The sequence below is a fragment of the Crinia signifera genome, chromosome 11 (genome assembly GCF_055691185.1).
Source record: "Crinia signifera chromosome 11, ASM5569118v1, whole genome shotgun sequence".
Classification (NCBI taxonomy): Eukaryota; Metazoa; Chordata; class Amphibia; order Anura; family Myobatrachidae; genus Crinia; species Crinia signifera.
This window is the reverse complement of record NC_139227.1, coordinates 101030925-101049359: the sequence shown is the minus strand read 5'-3', so window position 1 is coordinate 101049359 and position 18435 is coordinate 101030925. Positions and strand designations below refer to the sequence as shown.

Sequence of the window (18435 nt, the reverse complement as noted above, 5' to 3'; positions counted from 1 at the left end):
CAGCCAGGCTGATCGCCTATGAGCGGTGCAGCATTAATTACTGACGCAGAAACATTTCAGCCTCCTGTCTATCTTGATTTAATTCTGCTCCTTGTCTATACGTTGTTAGTGTTATGTGCAGCAACACCTGTCCCGTGAACAATTGTTTGCAGGCCCAGAGTCTGTATAAAAAATAATAAAAACTAAAGGTAATGTTTTCTGTGTGATGTGAGATGCCCGGCTCAATAAATCCCAATGAATAGATGGGACACACATTCCGCAGATCTGCGGAGAGGTCTGACAATGATTTATCTATAAGCTGCTACAAATTTAAAGATGGGCTCAAAAAGAAAATGCAGATATTACTGTATATGGCTCCAGCGTCTTCGGCAGATCAATAGGTTCAGCACTCATAGAGGAAGATAATACATCTGCATGTATAAGCAGTATTGATTACATGACATGTGGGACACTGCACTCCCACCTGTAAATTATATAGGTACAGTATTAGAGGTCACCAAGGCGTTCTGTCACTATGGCCCTTATTCTGATTGAGTCGGATGGCTCCGTGTGCGGACGGACGGCCGATGGTTGGTGTTTGCGCATGTGCAGAGGCGTATCTGCGCATGTGCAAACGCCTCACACGTCCAAACACGGCGTGAGATCCGTGCAGAAAATTATCGCACGGAACCATCCGAGCAGGGGGTGGAGAGAGGCGTGAAGGGCTGTTTGGGCTCATTACCATATGTGTACGCCCCGCGTTTCATGGCTGATTCCCATGAAAACGCTGGGCCCACGTATGGTAATCTGGCCGTGACGCACATGTGGGGGGTGGACGTATGACATAGCCGGTGCCAGCTGCCCGCCCATATCCCTGCTTTTGCACAGAGAAATGCCCGGTGCTGGCTGACCACTCGGTCCAGCATTCCATGGTCGGCGACCATCGGAGGATGGGAGAGGTTCCCACAGATGGAGGAGGTGTGCACATGAAAAATCCGCTCTCGTTCCGTTCGGTCAGCGTCTTACCTCATTCGGACGGTGTGAGCGATCCGTACGGAAGGCGGGGCTAAGAACACTCGGTTCCTGTCCGAAAATACGCATCCGTCCGATTCAACTAGAATAAGGGCCTATATGCTGTATACGCAAAAAGCTGCAATAATCAAATATACACAACCAGGTACAATGTTCCCTGTACTATCAATACAAAAGTCACAAAACACACCAATTATAACTGATGACATTAGAACTTACTGTTTATACCGATATTAATTCCGTTATATCCCGGTTGGGTCGCGGCACCTGGGCAATGGAGCCGGCTGGAGCTAGGACCGGTGCACAAGGGGCAGCAGGATTGCACATGCTCAGGCCACCGGCTCCTATGGACCGCATCGGCTGAAGCCAGATTGTGCTGCACAAAAGGCAGGGAGTGGTGACCTGCAGGAAGCCAGCTCTCTGCTACTCACAGCCCGGACTGGCAGTCCTGGAGGATAGGGAACACCTCCCAATGGCACAAATTGTCCTGCAGGTGACTGGCAGGTAGAACCTCCAATGGGAAGTCACTGTCTGTCACAGTAAAAACAGTGCAGACACAGACGCATTTGGCTTATTTGTGGTGGTTTTACTGGCCGTAGATACCCCTCCCCGTAATCAGTCCCTGCCTTCACAATCATTATCATTGGTGTAAAAGGTCCACCTGACAAAAGGAGGACTTACACTATTGCAGTTTTGGCCGATTTAATCCGATTCCGACACTTTGCCGATAAATCGCATGAAAAGTGTTGAAACGCATGTGTTTTACCTCCGGATCTGACGCGCAGTCCTGTGCGCACTGGATCGGAGCTGGAGATCGCACGGCCTGTAATAAGGATTTGCTGGGATTGCATGCAATATATCGCATGCAAAAGGAAGGTATACAATATATCGCATTTGATCCAGCCCCTAAGGAGCTGCCCTGTCACTCGCTGGGGTATCGCATGTGATGCTGGATACGATACGTCGTCCTAGTGTATGAGGACCTGTAATGCGTACTCTGTCTGCGTGCCATCACTAAGCTCTGTCTGGGTATGACAGCAAAAGGTCCACACAAGAAAAAGATCCACACAAGAAAGAGTCCGAACTTCAGTCCATATGGATGGTATTATGCATTATGAAACTTTGCAATAAAAAAATCATGTCGACCATGTTGACCATTTGACCAAGTCAACTTTTTGACCATGTCAACTCTATGCATGTCAACTGTCAGATATCTACAGACACACACACACACACACACACACACACATACGCCCAAACATACATTTGGGTGCGGCCTAAAAGTTGGAAACTGATAAATAAATTGTTAGCCGTGACACCCATAGAATCAGAATACGCCATTGTTAGTGTAACATACACACAGAATAGTGTAGCATACACACAGAATAGTGTAACACACACACAGAATAGTGTAACATACAAACAGAATAGTGTAACACACACACATACAGAATAGTGTAACATAAACACAGAATAGTGTAACATACACACAGAATAGCGTAACATACACACAGAATAGTGTAACACACACACAGTATAGTGTAACATACATACACCGAATAGTGTAACATACACACACATAATAGTGTAACATACACACATACAGAATAGTGTAACATACACACAGAATAGTGTAACATACACACAGAATAGCGTATCATACACACAGAATAGTGTAACACACAGTATAGTGTAACATACATACACAGAATAGTGTAACATACACACACATAATAGTGTAACATACACACATACAGAATAGTGTAACATACACACAGAATAGTGTAACATACACACAGAATAGAGTATCATACACACAGAATAGTGTAACACACACAGTATAGTGTAACATACATACAGAATAGTGTAACACACACAAAATAGTGTAACACACACAGAATAGTGTAACACACACACAGAATAGTGTAACATACACACACACATAATAGTGTAACATACACACACATAATAGTGTAACATACATACACACACATAATAGTGTAACATACACACATACAGAATAGTGTAACATACACACAGAATAGCGTATCATACACACAGAATAGTGTAACACACACACATAATAGTGTAACATACATACACAGAATAGTGTAACATACACGTCTGCGTGCCATCACTAAGCTGTGTCTGGGTATGACAGCAAAAGATCCACACAAGAAAAAGATCCACAAAAGAAAAAGGTCCACACAAGAAAGAGTCCGAACTTCAGTCCATATGGATGGTATTATGCATTATGAAACTTTGCAATAAAAAAATCATGTCGACCATGTTGACCATTTGACCAAGTCAACTTTTTGACCATGTCAACTCTATGCATGTCAACTGTCAGATATCTACAGACACACACACACACACATACGCCCAAACATACATTTAGGTGCGGCCTAAAAGTTGAAAACTGATAAATAAATTGTTAGCCGTGACACCCATAGAATCAGAATACGCCATTGTTAGTGTAACATACACAGAGAATAGTGTAGCATACACACAGAATAGTGTAACACACACACAGAATAGTGTAACATACAAACAGAATAGTGTAACACACACACATACAGAATAGTGTAACATAAACACAGAATAGTGTAACATACACACAGAATAGCGTAACATACAAACAGAATAGTGTAACACACACACATACAGAATAGTGTAACATAAACACAGAATAGTGTAACATACACACAGAATAGCGTATCATACACACAGAATAGTGTAACACACACACACAGTATAGTGTAACATACATACAGAATAGTGTAACACACAGAATAGTGTAACACACACACACACAGAATAGTGTAACATACACACACATAATAGTGTAACATACATACACAGAACAGTGTAACATACACACACATAATAGTGTAACATACATACACAGAATAGTGTAACATACACACACATAATAGTGTAACATACATACACAGAATAGTGTAACATACACACACAGAATAGTGTAACACACACAGAATAGTGTAACACACAGAATAGTGTAACACACACATACAGAATAGTGTAACACAAACAGAATAGTGTAACATACAAACAGAATAGTGTAACACACGCACATACAGAATAGTGTAACACACACACACACACACACACAGAATAGTGTAACATACAAACAGAATAGTGTAACACACACATACAGAATAGTGTAACACACACAAAATAGTGTAACGTACACACAGAATAGCGTATCATACACACAGAATAATGTGACACACACACACAGAATAGTGTAACATACACACAGAATAGTGTAACATACACACACAGAATAGTGTAACATACATACACAGAATAGTGTAACATACACACACATAATAGTGTAACATACATACACAGAATAGTGTAACATACACACACATAATAGTGTAACATACACACATACAGAATAGTGTAACATACACACAGAATAGTGTAACATACACACAGAATAGCGTATCATACACACAGAATAATGTAACACACACACACAGAATAGTGTAACACACACAGAGAATAGTGTAACATACACACAGAATAGTGTAACACACATAATAGTGTAACATACACACACATAATAGTGTAACATACATACAGAATAGTGTAACATACATACAGAATAGTGTAACACACACACAAAAAATAGTGTAACATACACACAGAATAGTGTAACATACACACACATAATAGTGTAACGTACACACAGAATAGCGTATCATACACACAGAATAGTGTAACACACACAGAATAGTGTAACATACACACAGAATAGTGTAACACACACAGAATAGTGTAACACACACACACACACACACACACACACACAGAATAGTGTAACATACATACACATAATAGTGTAACATACATACACAGAATAGTGTAACATACACACACAGAATAGTGTAACATACACACACATAATAGTGTAACATACATACACAGAATAGTGTAACATACACACATAATAGTGTAACATACACACACACACACACAGAATAGTGTAACACACACACACACACACGCACACACACACACACAGAATAGTGTAACATACATACACAGAATAGTGTAACATACACACAGAATAGTGTAACACACACACACACACACACACATACACACACATAATAGTGTAACATACACACACATAATAGTGTAACATACACACAGAATAGTGTAACACACACACACACAGAATAGTGTAACACACACACACACACACACACACACAGAATAGTGTAACACACACACATAATAGTGTAACATACATACAGAATAGTGTAACACACACACAGAATAGTGTAACACACACATAATAGTATAACATACACACACATAATAGTGTAACATACATACAGAATAGTGTAACATACACACAGAATAGCGGGTACTCTTTACTTAGAAGGGCGCCCACGATTTTGATCGTGGGCATCGTTAGTAAAAAATCTCGGGCATCTCGGGCATTGAATGCACTAAAAAATCGGGTGCGATCAACCGACGAGATGCCCGAGATTTCCCATAGGGAACAATGTTAAATGTCTCAATTGACCCAATTTTCCTGTTCAATGCCTCAATTGACCCGATTTTTCCATAGGAAACAATGTTAAATGGGCCACAGAGGCCAAATAGGCACCCTGAAGTGAATAATGGCCACACGAATTGTTAACGCCACCCCACGATCAACGTCAACCCGATGCGTGGCGAGCGTAGCGAGCCCGCGAGGGGCGGCGGTACGCGTCCTACGACCTTTTCATACCCCCACTATCCACGTCGGCGTGGAGTTGAGAATAGAAAGTGTGGCGAGCGCAGCGAGCCACCAAGCCCGAAGCGTGGCGAGCGCAGTGAGCCCCGCGAGGGTACGCGGACAGCTGTGAAGCCCGCGAGGGGACGCGGATACCTGTGAAGGTATCCGCGTCCCCTCGCGGGGCTCGCCACGCTTCGGGTTGACGTTGATCGTGGGGTGGCGTTAACAATTCGGGTGGCCATTATTCACTTCAGGGTGCCTATTTGGCCTCTGTGGCCCATTTAACATTGTTTCCTATGGAAAAATTGGGTCAATTGAGGCATTGAACAGGAAAATCGGGTCAATTGAGACATTTAACATTGTTCCCTATGGGAAATCTCGGGCATCTCGTCTGTCGCATCGCACCTGATTTTTTAGTGCATTCAATGCCCGAGATGGCCGAGATGGGCGCCCTTCTAAGTAAAGAGTACCGAATAGCGTAAGCTGTACAGTACACTTGGTCATAAATAAGAAAATAGGGAAATGGTGAAAATATCTCTAGGGTCACATGTAAGTAAGCAGAGACAGCATGAACAGAACAGGAAGAAAGTGACTTACAGCACAGAGCATTTCAGGACACTGGGATATACATTGCTGCAGCAGCAGTCATGGCACCCAGAACCAAAAGCTCTGCTGCAGTTGTTGGTATAAGGGAGGAGGGCCCTGCTCATGAGACCTCATAATGTCATTTGTAAACCCAGCAGCAGCCAGGACTCATTATAGGTGACCTCTGCAGGTATATTCTCCTTAATGGGATGCCATAAATAAAGGCCGTAGGAGGAAAGTCCACACAGACAGTGGATGTGGTGGGTCCTGGCACTTGGCCACTTACAGCAGAACTGCATCTAAATCTATTATCCCGGCTATTACCTCCTTTGCCGCAGTTACACTGTAAATCACCCCTATGGGCAAAGATAATGGCCCATTCTCTACAGCACAAGCAGCAGCCCAGAGCACTGTGTCAGTGGGGCCAATCAGTCTAATGGTGGCGCTGCAAAGCCATTACAGATCATCATTACAGTAATTGTTTACTAGAGTTCTTTAAAATCTGATCAAATTCAGAACATGAGGCACTTTAGCTGATGCCCTGGCGGGTCACATGGTGTTATTACAGGTACGGTATCCCGTATCCGTACCTCCCGTATCCAAATTATTCCAAAAACCGTGGGTTTTTTGGAACATTTAGAATTTTTTGTTTGATTGTTTTTCCCCCCTAACCCTTTTTTTATACTTACCAAGTCCCGCGGCGTCCATGGCGGGCCTTCAGCATCCTCTCCGGCGTCTCCAGCAGTCCCAGGAGTGCATTGCGCGCGTCGGTGACGTCACTGGCGCGCCTGGGAACTCGCGCAATGCACTCTTGGGACCGCTGGAGACGCCGGGGACGGTGCTGAAAGCCTGCCATGGACGCCGGGGGACAACGTGGGAGCCGAGGGACCATCAGGGCACCAGGGGCGGATTGGCCATTATAATTACCGGGAACTTTCCCGGGAGGCCGATGCAACTGAGGCCGAATTTAAAGTTGCAGCCAGCAGGGGCAGCACAGAGCAAAATATACAGCTGCGTGCTACAGGCAGTCTGCGCAGGTATTAAAGGGGCCTGGTGCCGCTGTCGGCACGGCATGCTGAAGTCCCCCATTTTTTTGCCCAAAATGTGCAGTGCCACGCACGTCCACAGGCGGCTGGGGGTGTGTGGCCGGTCAGGCAGGGAGTCAGGACGCATACAGGGGGAGTTCGCCCCCCCCCCCCATCTCCCGCGGTCAGCTGTGAACGGCGCACAGCCCCTGCCTGAACTCCAGCAGCAGCAACTGCTCATCCGGCTCAGGAGTTATGCTGCAGGAGTAACCAGTAACGCCGAGGCGGCTGTCAGGACAGGAAGAACTGTGGCTGGGGGCCGGAGGCAGGCAAAAGTAAAACAACAGCTGCTACAGTGGCAGCTCCCTGCCGCTCTCCTGTTTTTTTTGGGGTACAGTGAGTGTAATCCCGGGAGGTGGGGTGAGCTCTGCGCGCTGGAAGGCAGTGTGTACTGTACAGATCAGGTGGTAGGATACAGCAACAGCTGACTTCCCTGAGGCTGGCCCCGCCCACCACACGTATCCTCAGCCCTGCTGCTCTTCCTGGTCCAGCAGCTCCTCTACGTGCTCTATGCTGCCTCCCCTACCACAAGCAGTCGCAGACACTACAACATAGATCATTGGGTGAGTGTATATTGGGTGATATTGATGGAGGGACTGTGTGTAATGTACTAGGTGTAATTTGGGTGAGGGGGGGGGGGGGTGTATATTATGTCCTGTGTGTAAGTTGGGGGAGGGGGGGGGGGCTGTATATTATGCCCTGTGTGTAACTTGTGGGAGGGCTGTATATTATGTCCTGTGTGTAATTTAGGGGAGGGGGGCTGTGTATAATGTCCTGTGTGTAACTTAGGGTAGGGGGCTGTGTATAATGTCCTGTGTGTAATTTAGGGGAGGGGGGGCTGTGTATAATGTCCTGTGTGTAACTTAGGGGAGGGGGGCTGTGTATAATGTCCTGTGTGTAAATTAGGGTAGGGGGCTGTGTATAATGTCCTGTGTGTAACTTAGGGTAGGGGGCTGTGTATAATGTCCTGTGTGTAACTTAGGGTAGGGGGCTGTGTATAATGTCCTGTGTGTAACTTAGGGTAGGGGGGTCTGTGTATAATGTCCTGTGTGTAATTTGGTTGAGGGGGGGCTGTGTATAATGTCCTGTGTGTAATTTGGTTGAGGGGGGGCTGTGTATAATGTCCTGTGTGTAATTTGGTTGAGGGGGGGCTGTGTATAATGTCCTGTGTGTAATTTGGTTGAGGGGGGGCTGTGTATAATGTCTTGTGTGTAATTTGGTTGAGGGGGGGGCTGTGTATAATGTCCTGTGTGTAACTTAGGGGAGGGGGGCTGTGTATAATGTACTAGGTTTAATTTGGGAGTGGCAGGGGAGCAATGTTGGGCAACTACGCATGCACATAAACAGTTATGCGCATGTGCAGCCGCGTAGTGCGAGCGGGGACGGCAAAATGATTATTCACCGGTCGGTTCGCATGCAGCAGTGTGGATGGGTTGCGCCCATAGGAATACGCCATAGAGAATGGCGGAGTATGTATGTATGTATGTATGAGAGTGGCGGAGTATGTATGTATATATGAGAATGGCGGAGTATGTATGAGAATGGCAGAGTATGTATGTATGTATGAGAATGGCAGAGTATGTATGTATGAGAATGGCGGAGTATGTATGTACAGTATGTATGTATGAGAGTGGCGGAGTATGTATGTAAGAGAGTGGCGGAGTATGTATGTATGAGAATGGCGGAGTATGTATGTATGAGAGTGGCGGAGTATGTATGTATGAGAGTGGCGGAGTATGTATGTAAGAGAATGGCGGAGTATGTATGTATGTATGTATGAGAATGGCGGAGTATGTATGTATGAGAGTGGCGGAGTATGTATGTAAGAGAATGGCGGAGTATGTATGTATGAGAATGGCGGAGTATGTATGTATGTATGTATGAGAATGGCGGAGTATGTATGTATGTATGTATGAGAGTGGCGGAGTATGTATGTATGTATGTATGTATGAGAGTGGCAGAGTATGTATGTATGTATGAGAATGGCGGAGTATGTATGTATGAGAGTGGCGGAGTATGTATGTATGTATGTATGAGAGTGGCGGAGTATGTATGTATGTATGAGAGTGGCGGAGTATGTATGTATGTATGAGAGTGGCGGAGTATGTATGTATGTATGAGAATGGCGGAGTATGTATGTATAAGAGTGGCGGAGTATGTATGTAAGAGAATGGCGGAGTATGTATGTATGAGAATGGCGGAGTATGTATGTATGTATGTATGAGAGTGGCGGAGTATGTATGTATGTATGAGAGTGGCAGAGTATGTATGTATGAGAGTGGCAGAGTATGTATGTATGAGAGTGGCGGAGTATGTATGAGAGTGGCGGAGTATGTATGTATGTATGTATGAGAGTGGCGGAGTATGTATGTATGTATGAGAGTGGCGGAGTATGTATGTATGTATGAGAATGGCGGAGTATGTATGTATGAGAGTGGCGGAGTATGTATGTATGAGAGTGGCGGAGTATGTATGTATGAGAGTGGCAGAGTATGTATGTATGTATGAGAGTGGCGGAGTATGTATGTATGAGAGTGGCGGAGTATGTATGTAAGAGAATGGCGGAGTATGTATGTATGAGAATGGCGGAGTATGTATGTATGTATGAGAATGGCGGAGTATGTATGTATGAGAGTGGCGGAGTATGTATGTATGTATGAGAGTGGCGGAGTATGTATGTATGAGAGTGGCAGAGTATGTATGTATGTATGAGAGTGGCGGAGTATGTATGTATGTATGAGAGTGGCGGAGTATGTATGTATGTATGAGAATGGCGGAGTATGTATGTATGAGAGTGGCGGAGTATGTATGTATGAGAGTGGCGGAGTATGTATGTATGAGAGTGGCAGAGTATGTATGTATGTATGAGAGTGGCGGAGTATGTATGTATGAGAGTGGCGGAGTATGTATGTATGTATGAGAGTGGCGGAGTATGTATGTATGAGAGTGGCGGAGTATGTATGTATGTATGAGAGTGGCGGAGTATGTATGTATGTATGAGAGTGGCGGAGTATGTATGTATGTATGAGAATGGCGGAGTATGTATGTATGAGAGTGGCGGAGTATGTATGTATGAGAGTGGCGGAGTATGTATGTATGTATGAGAATGGCGGAGTATGTATGTATGTATGTATGAGAATGGCGGAGTATGTATGTATGAGAGTGGCGGAGTATGTATGTATGAGAGTGGCGGAGTATGTATGTATGAGAGTGGCGGAGTATGTATGTATGTATGAGAATGGCGGAGTATGTATGTATGAGAGTGGCGGAGTATGTATGTATGAGAGTGGCGGAGTATGTATGTATGTATGAGAATGGCGGAGTATGTATGTATGTATGTATGTATGAGAGTGGCGGAGTATGTATGTATGAGAGTGCCGGAGTATGTATGTATGTATGAGAGTGGTGGAGTATGTATGTATGTATGTATGAGAGTGGCGGAGTATGTATGTATGTATGAGAATGGCGGAGTATGTATGTATGTATGAGAGTGGCGGAGTATGTATGTATGAGAGTGCCGGAGTATGTATGTATGTATGAGAGTGCCGGAGTATGTATGTATGTATGAGAGTGGCGGAGTATGTATGTATGAGAATGGCGGAGTATGTATGTATGTATGAGAATGGCGGAGTATGTATGTATGAGAATGGCGGAGTATGTATGTATGTATGAGAGTGGCGGAGTATGTATGTATGTATGAGAATGGCGGAGTATGTATGTATGAGAATGGCGGATTATGTATGTATGTATGAGAATGGCGGAGTATGTATGTATGAGAATGGCGGAGTATGTATGTATGTATGTATGAGAGTGGCGGAGTATGTATGTATGTATGAGAGTGGCGGAGTATGTATGTATGTATGAGAATGGCGGAGTATGTATGTATGAGAGTGGCGGAGTATGTATGTATGAGAGTGGCGGAGTATGTATGTATGTATGAGAATGGCGGAGTATGTATGTATGTATGTATGAGAATGGCGGAGTATGTATGTATGAGAGTGGCGGAGTATGTATGTATGAGAGTGGCGGAGTATGTATGTATGAGAGTGGCGGAGTATGTATGTATGTATGAGAATGGCGGAGTATGTATGTATGAGAGTGGCGGAGTATGTATGTATGAGAGTGGCGGAGTATGTATGTATGAGAATGGCGGAGTATGTATGTATGTATGTATGTATGAGAGTGGCGGAGTATGTATGTATGAGAGTGGTGGAGTATGTATGTATGTATGAGAGTGGTGGAGTATGTATGTATGTATGTATGAGAGTGGCGGAGTATGTATGTATGTATGAGAATGGCGGAGTATGTATGTATGTATGAGAGTGGCGGAGTATGTATGTATGAGAGTGCCGGAGTATGTATGTATGTATGAGAGTGGCGGAGTATGTATGTATGTATGTATGAGAGTGGCGGAGTATGTATGTATGAGAATGGCGGAGTATGTATGTATGTATGAGAATGGCGGAGTATGTATGTATGAGAATGGCGGAGTATGTATGTATGTATGAGAGTGGCGGAGTATGTATGTATGTATGAGAATGGCGGAGTATGTATGTATGAGAATGGCGGATTATGTATGTATGTATGAGAATGGCGGAGTATGTATGTATGAGAATGGCGGAGTATGTATGTATGTATGAGAGTGGCGGAGTATGTATGTATGTATGAGAATGGCGGAGTATGTATGTATGTATGAGAGTGGCGGAGTATGTATGTATGTATGAGAATGGCGGAGTATGTATGTATGAGAATGGCGGATTATGTATGTATGTATGAGAATGGCGGAGTATGTATGTATGAGAATGGCGGAGTATGTATGTGTGTATGAGAATGGCGGAGTATTTATGTATGTATGAGAATGGCGGAGTATGTATGTATGAGAGTGGCGGAGTATGTATGTATGTATGTATGAGAATGGCGGAGTATGGATGTATGTATGAGAGTGGCGGAGTATGGATGTATGTATGAGAATGGCGGAGTATGTATGTATGTATGAGAATGGCGGAGTATGTATGTATGAGAGTGGCGGAGTATGTATGTATGTATGAGAGTGGCGGAGTATGTATGTATGTATGAGATACAGGATTATGGTAAAAAGCAAAGTCTGCAGTAAGTTGCTTTGTGGGCTAGCATAAAAATCATAGGTAACACTAACAACAGTCCTTGTACAGCACTATCCACAGTGCTGTAGTGTAGTCGTTAGTTGGGGGGGGCGGGGTCCCAACACCAGTAAGCCTGGCAGGCCATCGTTGCATGTGGTATACTATGTAATGGGGGTGTGACGTGTAATAGGCATTACGGTGTAAAGTTTTGGCGCGCACTATCCGAGTTGTGCCTGTTTTGCAAAAAATTTATAAAGCCCTGACATGATCTGTAATAGGCATTACGGTGTGTGGCATTAGTTTCTGTCAACAATGTATCTAAGTATAGTGATGTAATAATCCCGCCTACTGTTATGTTGGCCCCGCCCTTTATTGATTTGTTGCCGCCCACATGAGGCCACTTTCAGAAAATTTCCAGGGCCACTTTTAGTCCCCAATCCGCCCCTGCAGGGCACCACCAGGGGACAGGTAAGTATGCCTAAAAGAATGTATTCCAAAAACCGGAAAAATCCCTTATCTGGAATGCTCGTGGTCCCGAGCATTTCGGATAAGGGATACTCAACCTGTATGACCTAATAATTAGAGACAGGATTATATGCAACATAAAAAGCTTGAAATATGCATGCAAATATGCATAAAAAATACTTAAAATATGCATGAAAAGTGTTAAAATATGCTAAATTAAATAATAGAAAAGTACTTTTTAACTTATTTATTTAAAAATCTGCATACAATTAGTTGCAAATAAACCTCAAAAATAGGCCCACAGCATCTGCAGATGTCTAGTGCTGTACACGGGATTTTTTTTCCCTGGCTGCTACAGCAGACTGAAGCATCCTAGGCTCTTCTGGGATCAACTACACGGACCCTCATCTCCAGCGCTGATGGATCAAATGTCAGCATACCGTGTGAGGGCAGCGCAGTGGAAGGCTTCCTCCCTGCGCCGCATACTTACTGTGACACGGCATTTCCTCCGTGCCGTGTGATGTCACAACCCTTCTGCCCGCCTCCTCTGCTGCAGAAGTCTGTCTCTTGGTGTAAAGTCCCAGGCCAGGAGCATGCATAGGTTCAGGAGCTTCGTAATGGCATCCGCCCCGAACTGACTTTTATCCACATGGATTGTCAGCCTAGAGTAGTGTCAGACATAGCGTACATCCAAGGTTCCCCACACTGCGCACTTATTGCCCCAGTCTGCACACTCTACCACTACTTGGCCAGCAGCAGCAGGGAAAGCAGCGCTGGTGGAAAGGTGGCGGGGCCTAAAATATGCACCATCACTAGATTATAGGAAAAATATGCAATAACCAGTGAGAATGGGCAAAATATGCAAATGCATATGCAAATATGCAAATGCATATAATCCTGTCTCTACTAATAATGATCTCCAGCCTGATATTCCAGGTCCCCGGCACAGTCAGCACCAAGCAGAAACAGCGGGGACAGTCAGCACCAAGCGGAGACAGCGGGCACAGGCAGCACCAAGCGGAGACAGCGGGGACAGTCAGCACCAAGCGGAGACAGCGGGCACAGGCAGCACCAAGCGGAGACAGCGGGGACAGACAGCACCAAGCAGAGACAGCGGGGACAGACAGCACCAAGCGGAGACAGCGGGGACAGGCAGCACCAAGCGGAGACAGCAGGCACAGTCAGCACCAAGCGGAGACAGCGGCACAGGCAGCACCAAGCAGAGACAGTGGGCACAGGCAGCACCAAGCGGAGACAGCGGGGACAGACAGCACCAAGCAGAGACAGCAGGGACAGACAGCACCAAGCGGAGACAGCGGGCACAGTCAGCACCAAGCGGAGACAGCGGGCACAGGCAGCACCAAGCGGAGACAGTGGGCACAGGCAGCACCAAGCGGAGACAGTGGGCACAGTCAGCACCAAGCAGAGACAGCTGGCACAGTCAGCACCAAGCAGAGACAGCGGGCACAGTCAGCACCAAGCAGAGACAGCCGGCACAGTCGGCACCAAGCAGAGACAGTGGGAACAGCCTGCACCAAGCACAGACAACAAGCACAGTCTGCACCAAACAGAGACAGCCGGCACAGACAGCACCAAGCAGGGACAGCGAGCACAGTCAGCACCAAGCAGAGACAGCAGGCATAGTCAGCACCAAGCAGAGACAGCGGGCACAGCCTGCACCAAGCACAGACAACCAGCACAGTCTGCACCAAACAGAGACAGCCGGCACAGACAGCACCAAGCAGAGACAGCCGGCACAGACAGCACCAAGCAGAGACAGCGGGCACAGTCAGCACTAAGCAGAGACAGCATGCACATATTATACAATTACAATGATTGCATGGTTCCTAGCTTTGTCACACAGGCTGTGTATGTGTATTGTATAGATTCCACTGACTCTCATCCACTGTAACTGCTGCATTATCAGATTAGCACTTGTCACTGTCGGCAATGGCCATCCTGTACACACATTCCGGCCTAGAGTCCTCCCACCAGCTCCCAAGATGTGATGCTTGAGAGGGAGGGCAGACAACACTACACAAACACACATGCTGGAAATACAGTCCTTGTGTCCTCAGCGAGCATATTGTGCAATGTGTCACACAAGGAAGCTGAGCAGCCTGAGTAGAGCACACAAACACACACACACACACACACACACACACACACAGTCCCTGTCCTGGGTGATAAACAGAGTGCAGCTCTGTAACAGTGTCACTGCCTGGGGGAGGGCCATGCTCTGACAGCCTGGCTGGTACTGCAGGGGTTAATGATGGGGTGCACTGCAGCAGCATCTGTGATTGTAGTGTACAGCGAAGGGGGGGGGGGGGGGGGGGCAGAGTATGTGTGTGTGTGTGTGTGTGTGTCCTCCGCAGCTCACAGCACCGTCCTGTGACACACAATACACAACCTGTATATGTACTGTGTACTGCATTGATATACAGTGTAACATACAGATGTACAGTATAATCGCGTACTGCCCTACAGTAACACACCAGGTGTGCAGTAACCATATAGATGTACAACAATAACACACCAGATGTACACTTTACAGTAAAACAGCAGATGTACAGTAACCATATAGATGTACAACAATAACACACCAGATGTACAATTTACAGTAACACAACAGATGTACAGTAACCATATAGATATACAACAATAACACAAAAGATGTACAATGTAACACACTAGATGTACAATATAACACACCCTATGAACAATGGGCAGTAAAACATCATATGTACAGTAACACACCAGTTGTACAATGTAACACACCGCATGAATAATGGACAGTAACACATCAAATGTACAATGTAAAGTTAGACACCAAATGTACAATGTTACACACTAGATGTACAACAACACACCAGATATACAATGTAACACACCACATGAATAATGGACAGTAACACATCATATATACAATGTACAGTGTTAGACACTAGATATACAATGTAACACACCACAAGAATAATGGACAGTAACACATCATATGTACAATGTACAGTGTTAGACACTAGATATGCAATGTAACACACCACATGGATAATGGATAGTAACACATCATACGTACAATGTACAGTGTTAGACACTAGATATACAATGTAACACACTACATGGATAATGGACAGTAACACATCACATGTACAATGTACAGTGTTAGACACTAGATGTACAATGTAACACACTAGATGTACAATATAACACACCACATGAATAATGGACAGTAACACATCATATGTACAATATAACACACAGGCAATGTACACCAGTGTACAATAGACGTACATTAACACACTGATGTACAACTTAACACACACAATGTAGCAACTGTGTACAGAAACCACCGTGCCATGTAAGTGCTAGCGTTTATCATACAGAGCCATGTACAAACACAGGAAGGACACTGCAGCTATGCATATAACATGTATGTATGTATATATATCCTCCACTCACCACTGTGACGGGTGACACCATGTCTGCAGATCCCGCACAATGTATCTCTGTGACCACGGCTGATTGTTATTGTATCTGCTTTCAGAATGCTGTGACGTCGGGGTGGGTGGGACTAGGTGTCACGGGGGGCGGGACTTGCTGCTGCTTCAGCTCACCAGCTGCAGAGCCTTTAGCTTAACCCCTCGTGTTCTGCAGCTGGCTCACATCTGCCTCTGCAGTGATGCAGGCCGCCTATCATGGTGTTTCCCTGAGCAAGCACTTTCCCTGCAGTGCCTAATGTATCAGTATTGTTACTGTTAACTGTCATCATTATTATTACCAGTACTACAGTTATTATAATACTTTTGTTGTTATCACTGTTTTTGTTTTTTATTTACTGTTGTTGTTGTTGTTATTATTATTATTGTTATTACTGTTATATTATTACTCACCTGTACCCCACTCTTACCTTATGGGGTAAATTTACTCAGATGGGAGTTTTATTGAAGAGGTGATGTTGCCCATAGCAACCAATCAGATTCTACTTTTTATTTATTGAGCACTTTCTAGAATATAATAGATAGAATCTGATTGGTTGCTATAGGCAACATCCCATCTTTAATAGACTTTCTCGTATGTCTCTGCAGCTCGATGCTACTCGCTGGTTTCTATCTGCTGGGAGTCAGGTATCTGTCCAAGCTCATTGTCATACAACAATGGGGGTGGATTCATAGCCTGATGAAGGGAAGGGTGCAGCGGGTACTGTACCCCAGACCCATACCTCCCAACTTTCGAATAGATGGAGGAGGGATAGATGGATGCGCGCCAGAGGAGTGCCGAAAATTTGACGTTACGGGGGCATGACCGTGAGCCTCTACGTGGGTCTCTGTGAACCTCTAGCCATGCCCCCAGCCCCCTGGGGCTGGGGGACATCACTAGCTCTCCTGAGTCCAGTCCCAGTGTGTAGTAGTACAGAGGCTGCTGCTGTTCCTGCAGGTGACAGATAGATTTTACAGTACCCCGGGCCCCTCCTTTGTCAGGGCCCCCGCCGGTCTGATCACAGTGACATCATTAGCGGCTCATTAGCTTATGGGAAGGCCCAGCATATTTTGAGCATTCCCCGTTCTCATGCTAATGGGCTGTTGACGCGGGTGCAGAGGGCGGGCAGCTGACATTAATGGATGTCAACTGCCCGCCCACTTCCCTCAGAATGTGCTCTGAGCAACCTTAGATATGTGAGCACGTTCCACATAATTTGATGCTCAGAGATTATTGAATGATGTGGGTGTTTCCCCGCAGGCTGCGAATGGATGTTTAAGTCCTACTTGCCTACTTTTGAAAACTAGTTTCAGGGAGATTATAGTTGGTAGTAGAATTTTGCAAAGCTCCCCATTGAGGGGGCGTGTCATGCTCCACCCAAAGGGCGTGTCTAGTTCCATATATGGAGAGATTGTGAAAAGAGATTGTGAATGTGGCACCTAGAAGCGTGGGTGTGCACTGCTACATCTGAGGGGAATATTTTAAAATGACTTATATCCAAATGTAGATGAGCCCCAAAGCAGTTAGTAAGAGCTACTATACTTGGTAAGTGCTGGGAAATGGCGCTGATGATTCAATGTAAATGTATCTATCTCTCATTTCTTTTTCCCCCCCAAAAATGTAACAGTGTAATGTGGGCTAGGTGACATGAGGGAGATTACTAGACTAATGAGGGAGAGAGGGAGATTGCTGCTATTTCAGGGAGTCTCCTGCAGAATGCAGGAGGGGAGGCAACTATGGTGTAACAGTGTAATGTGGGCTAGGTGACATGAGGGAGATTGCTAGACTAATGAGGGAGAGAGGGAGATTGCTGCTATTTCAGGGAGTCTCCTGCAGAATGCAGGAGGGGAGGCAACTATGGTTTAAGTAAATGCTGTGGGAACGTACATGCGGTGCGAATGATGGCAAATTCACATCCAAGCGAATCAACCAGTATAACCCCCAAAATTCT

At 45.2% G+C, this 18435-nt stretch overlaps 2 protein-coding genes across 2 annotated transcripts in view; one reads left to right on the top strand and one right to left on the bottom strand.

The window, feature by feature from the left end:
- Nucleotides 1-16577, bottom strand: part of TMEM86A (transmembrane protein 86A) — a 42139-nt gene extending 25562 nt beyond the window's left edge. The window contains exon 1 of the mRNA XM_083163965.1: nucleotides 16467-16577. Within this exon, the coding sequence (XP_083020091.1) occupies nucleotides 16467-16487 (21 nt within the window). The 5' untranslated portion in view covers nucleotides 16488-16577. The remainder of the gene's footprint in view (nucleotides 1-16466) is intronic.
- LOC146045942 (uncharacterized) lies at nucleotides 7210-15275 on the top strand. Its single transcript, XM_083165092.1, has 3 exons — nucleotides 7210-7228; nucleotides 7845-8003; nucleotides 13944-15275. The coding sequence occupies exons 1-3, from the start codon at nucleotides 7210-7212 to the stop codon at nucleotides 14804-14806; spliced, it is 1041 nt and encodes a 346-aa protein (XP_083021218.1). The 3' UTR covers nucleotides 14807-15275.
- Nucleotides 16578-18435: the final 1858 nt, after the last annotated feature.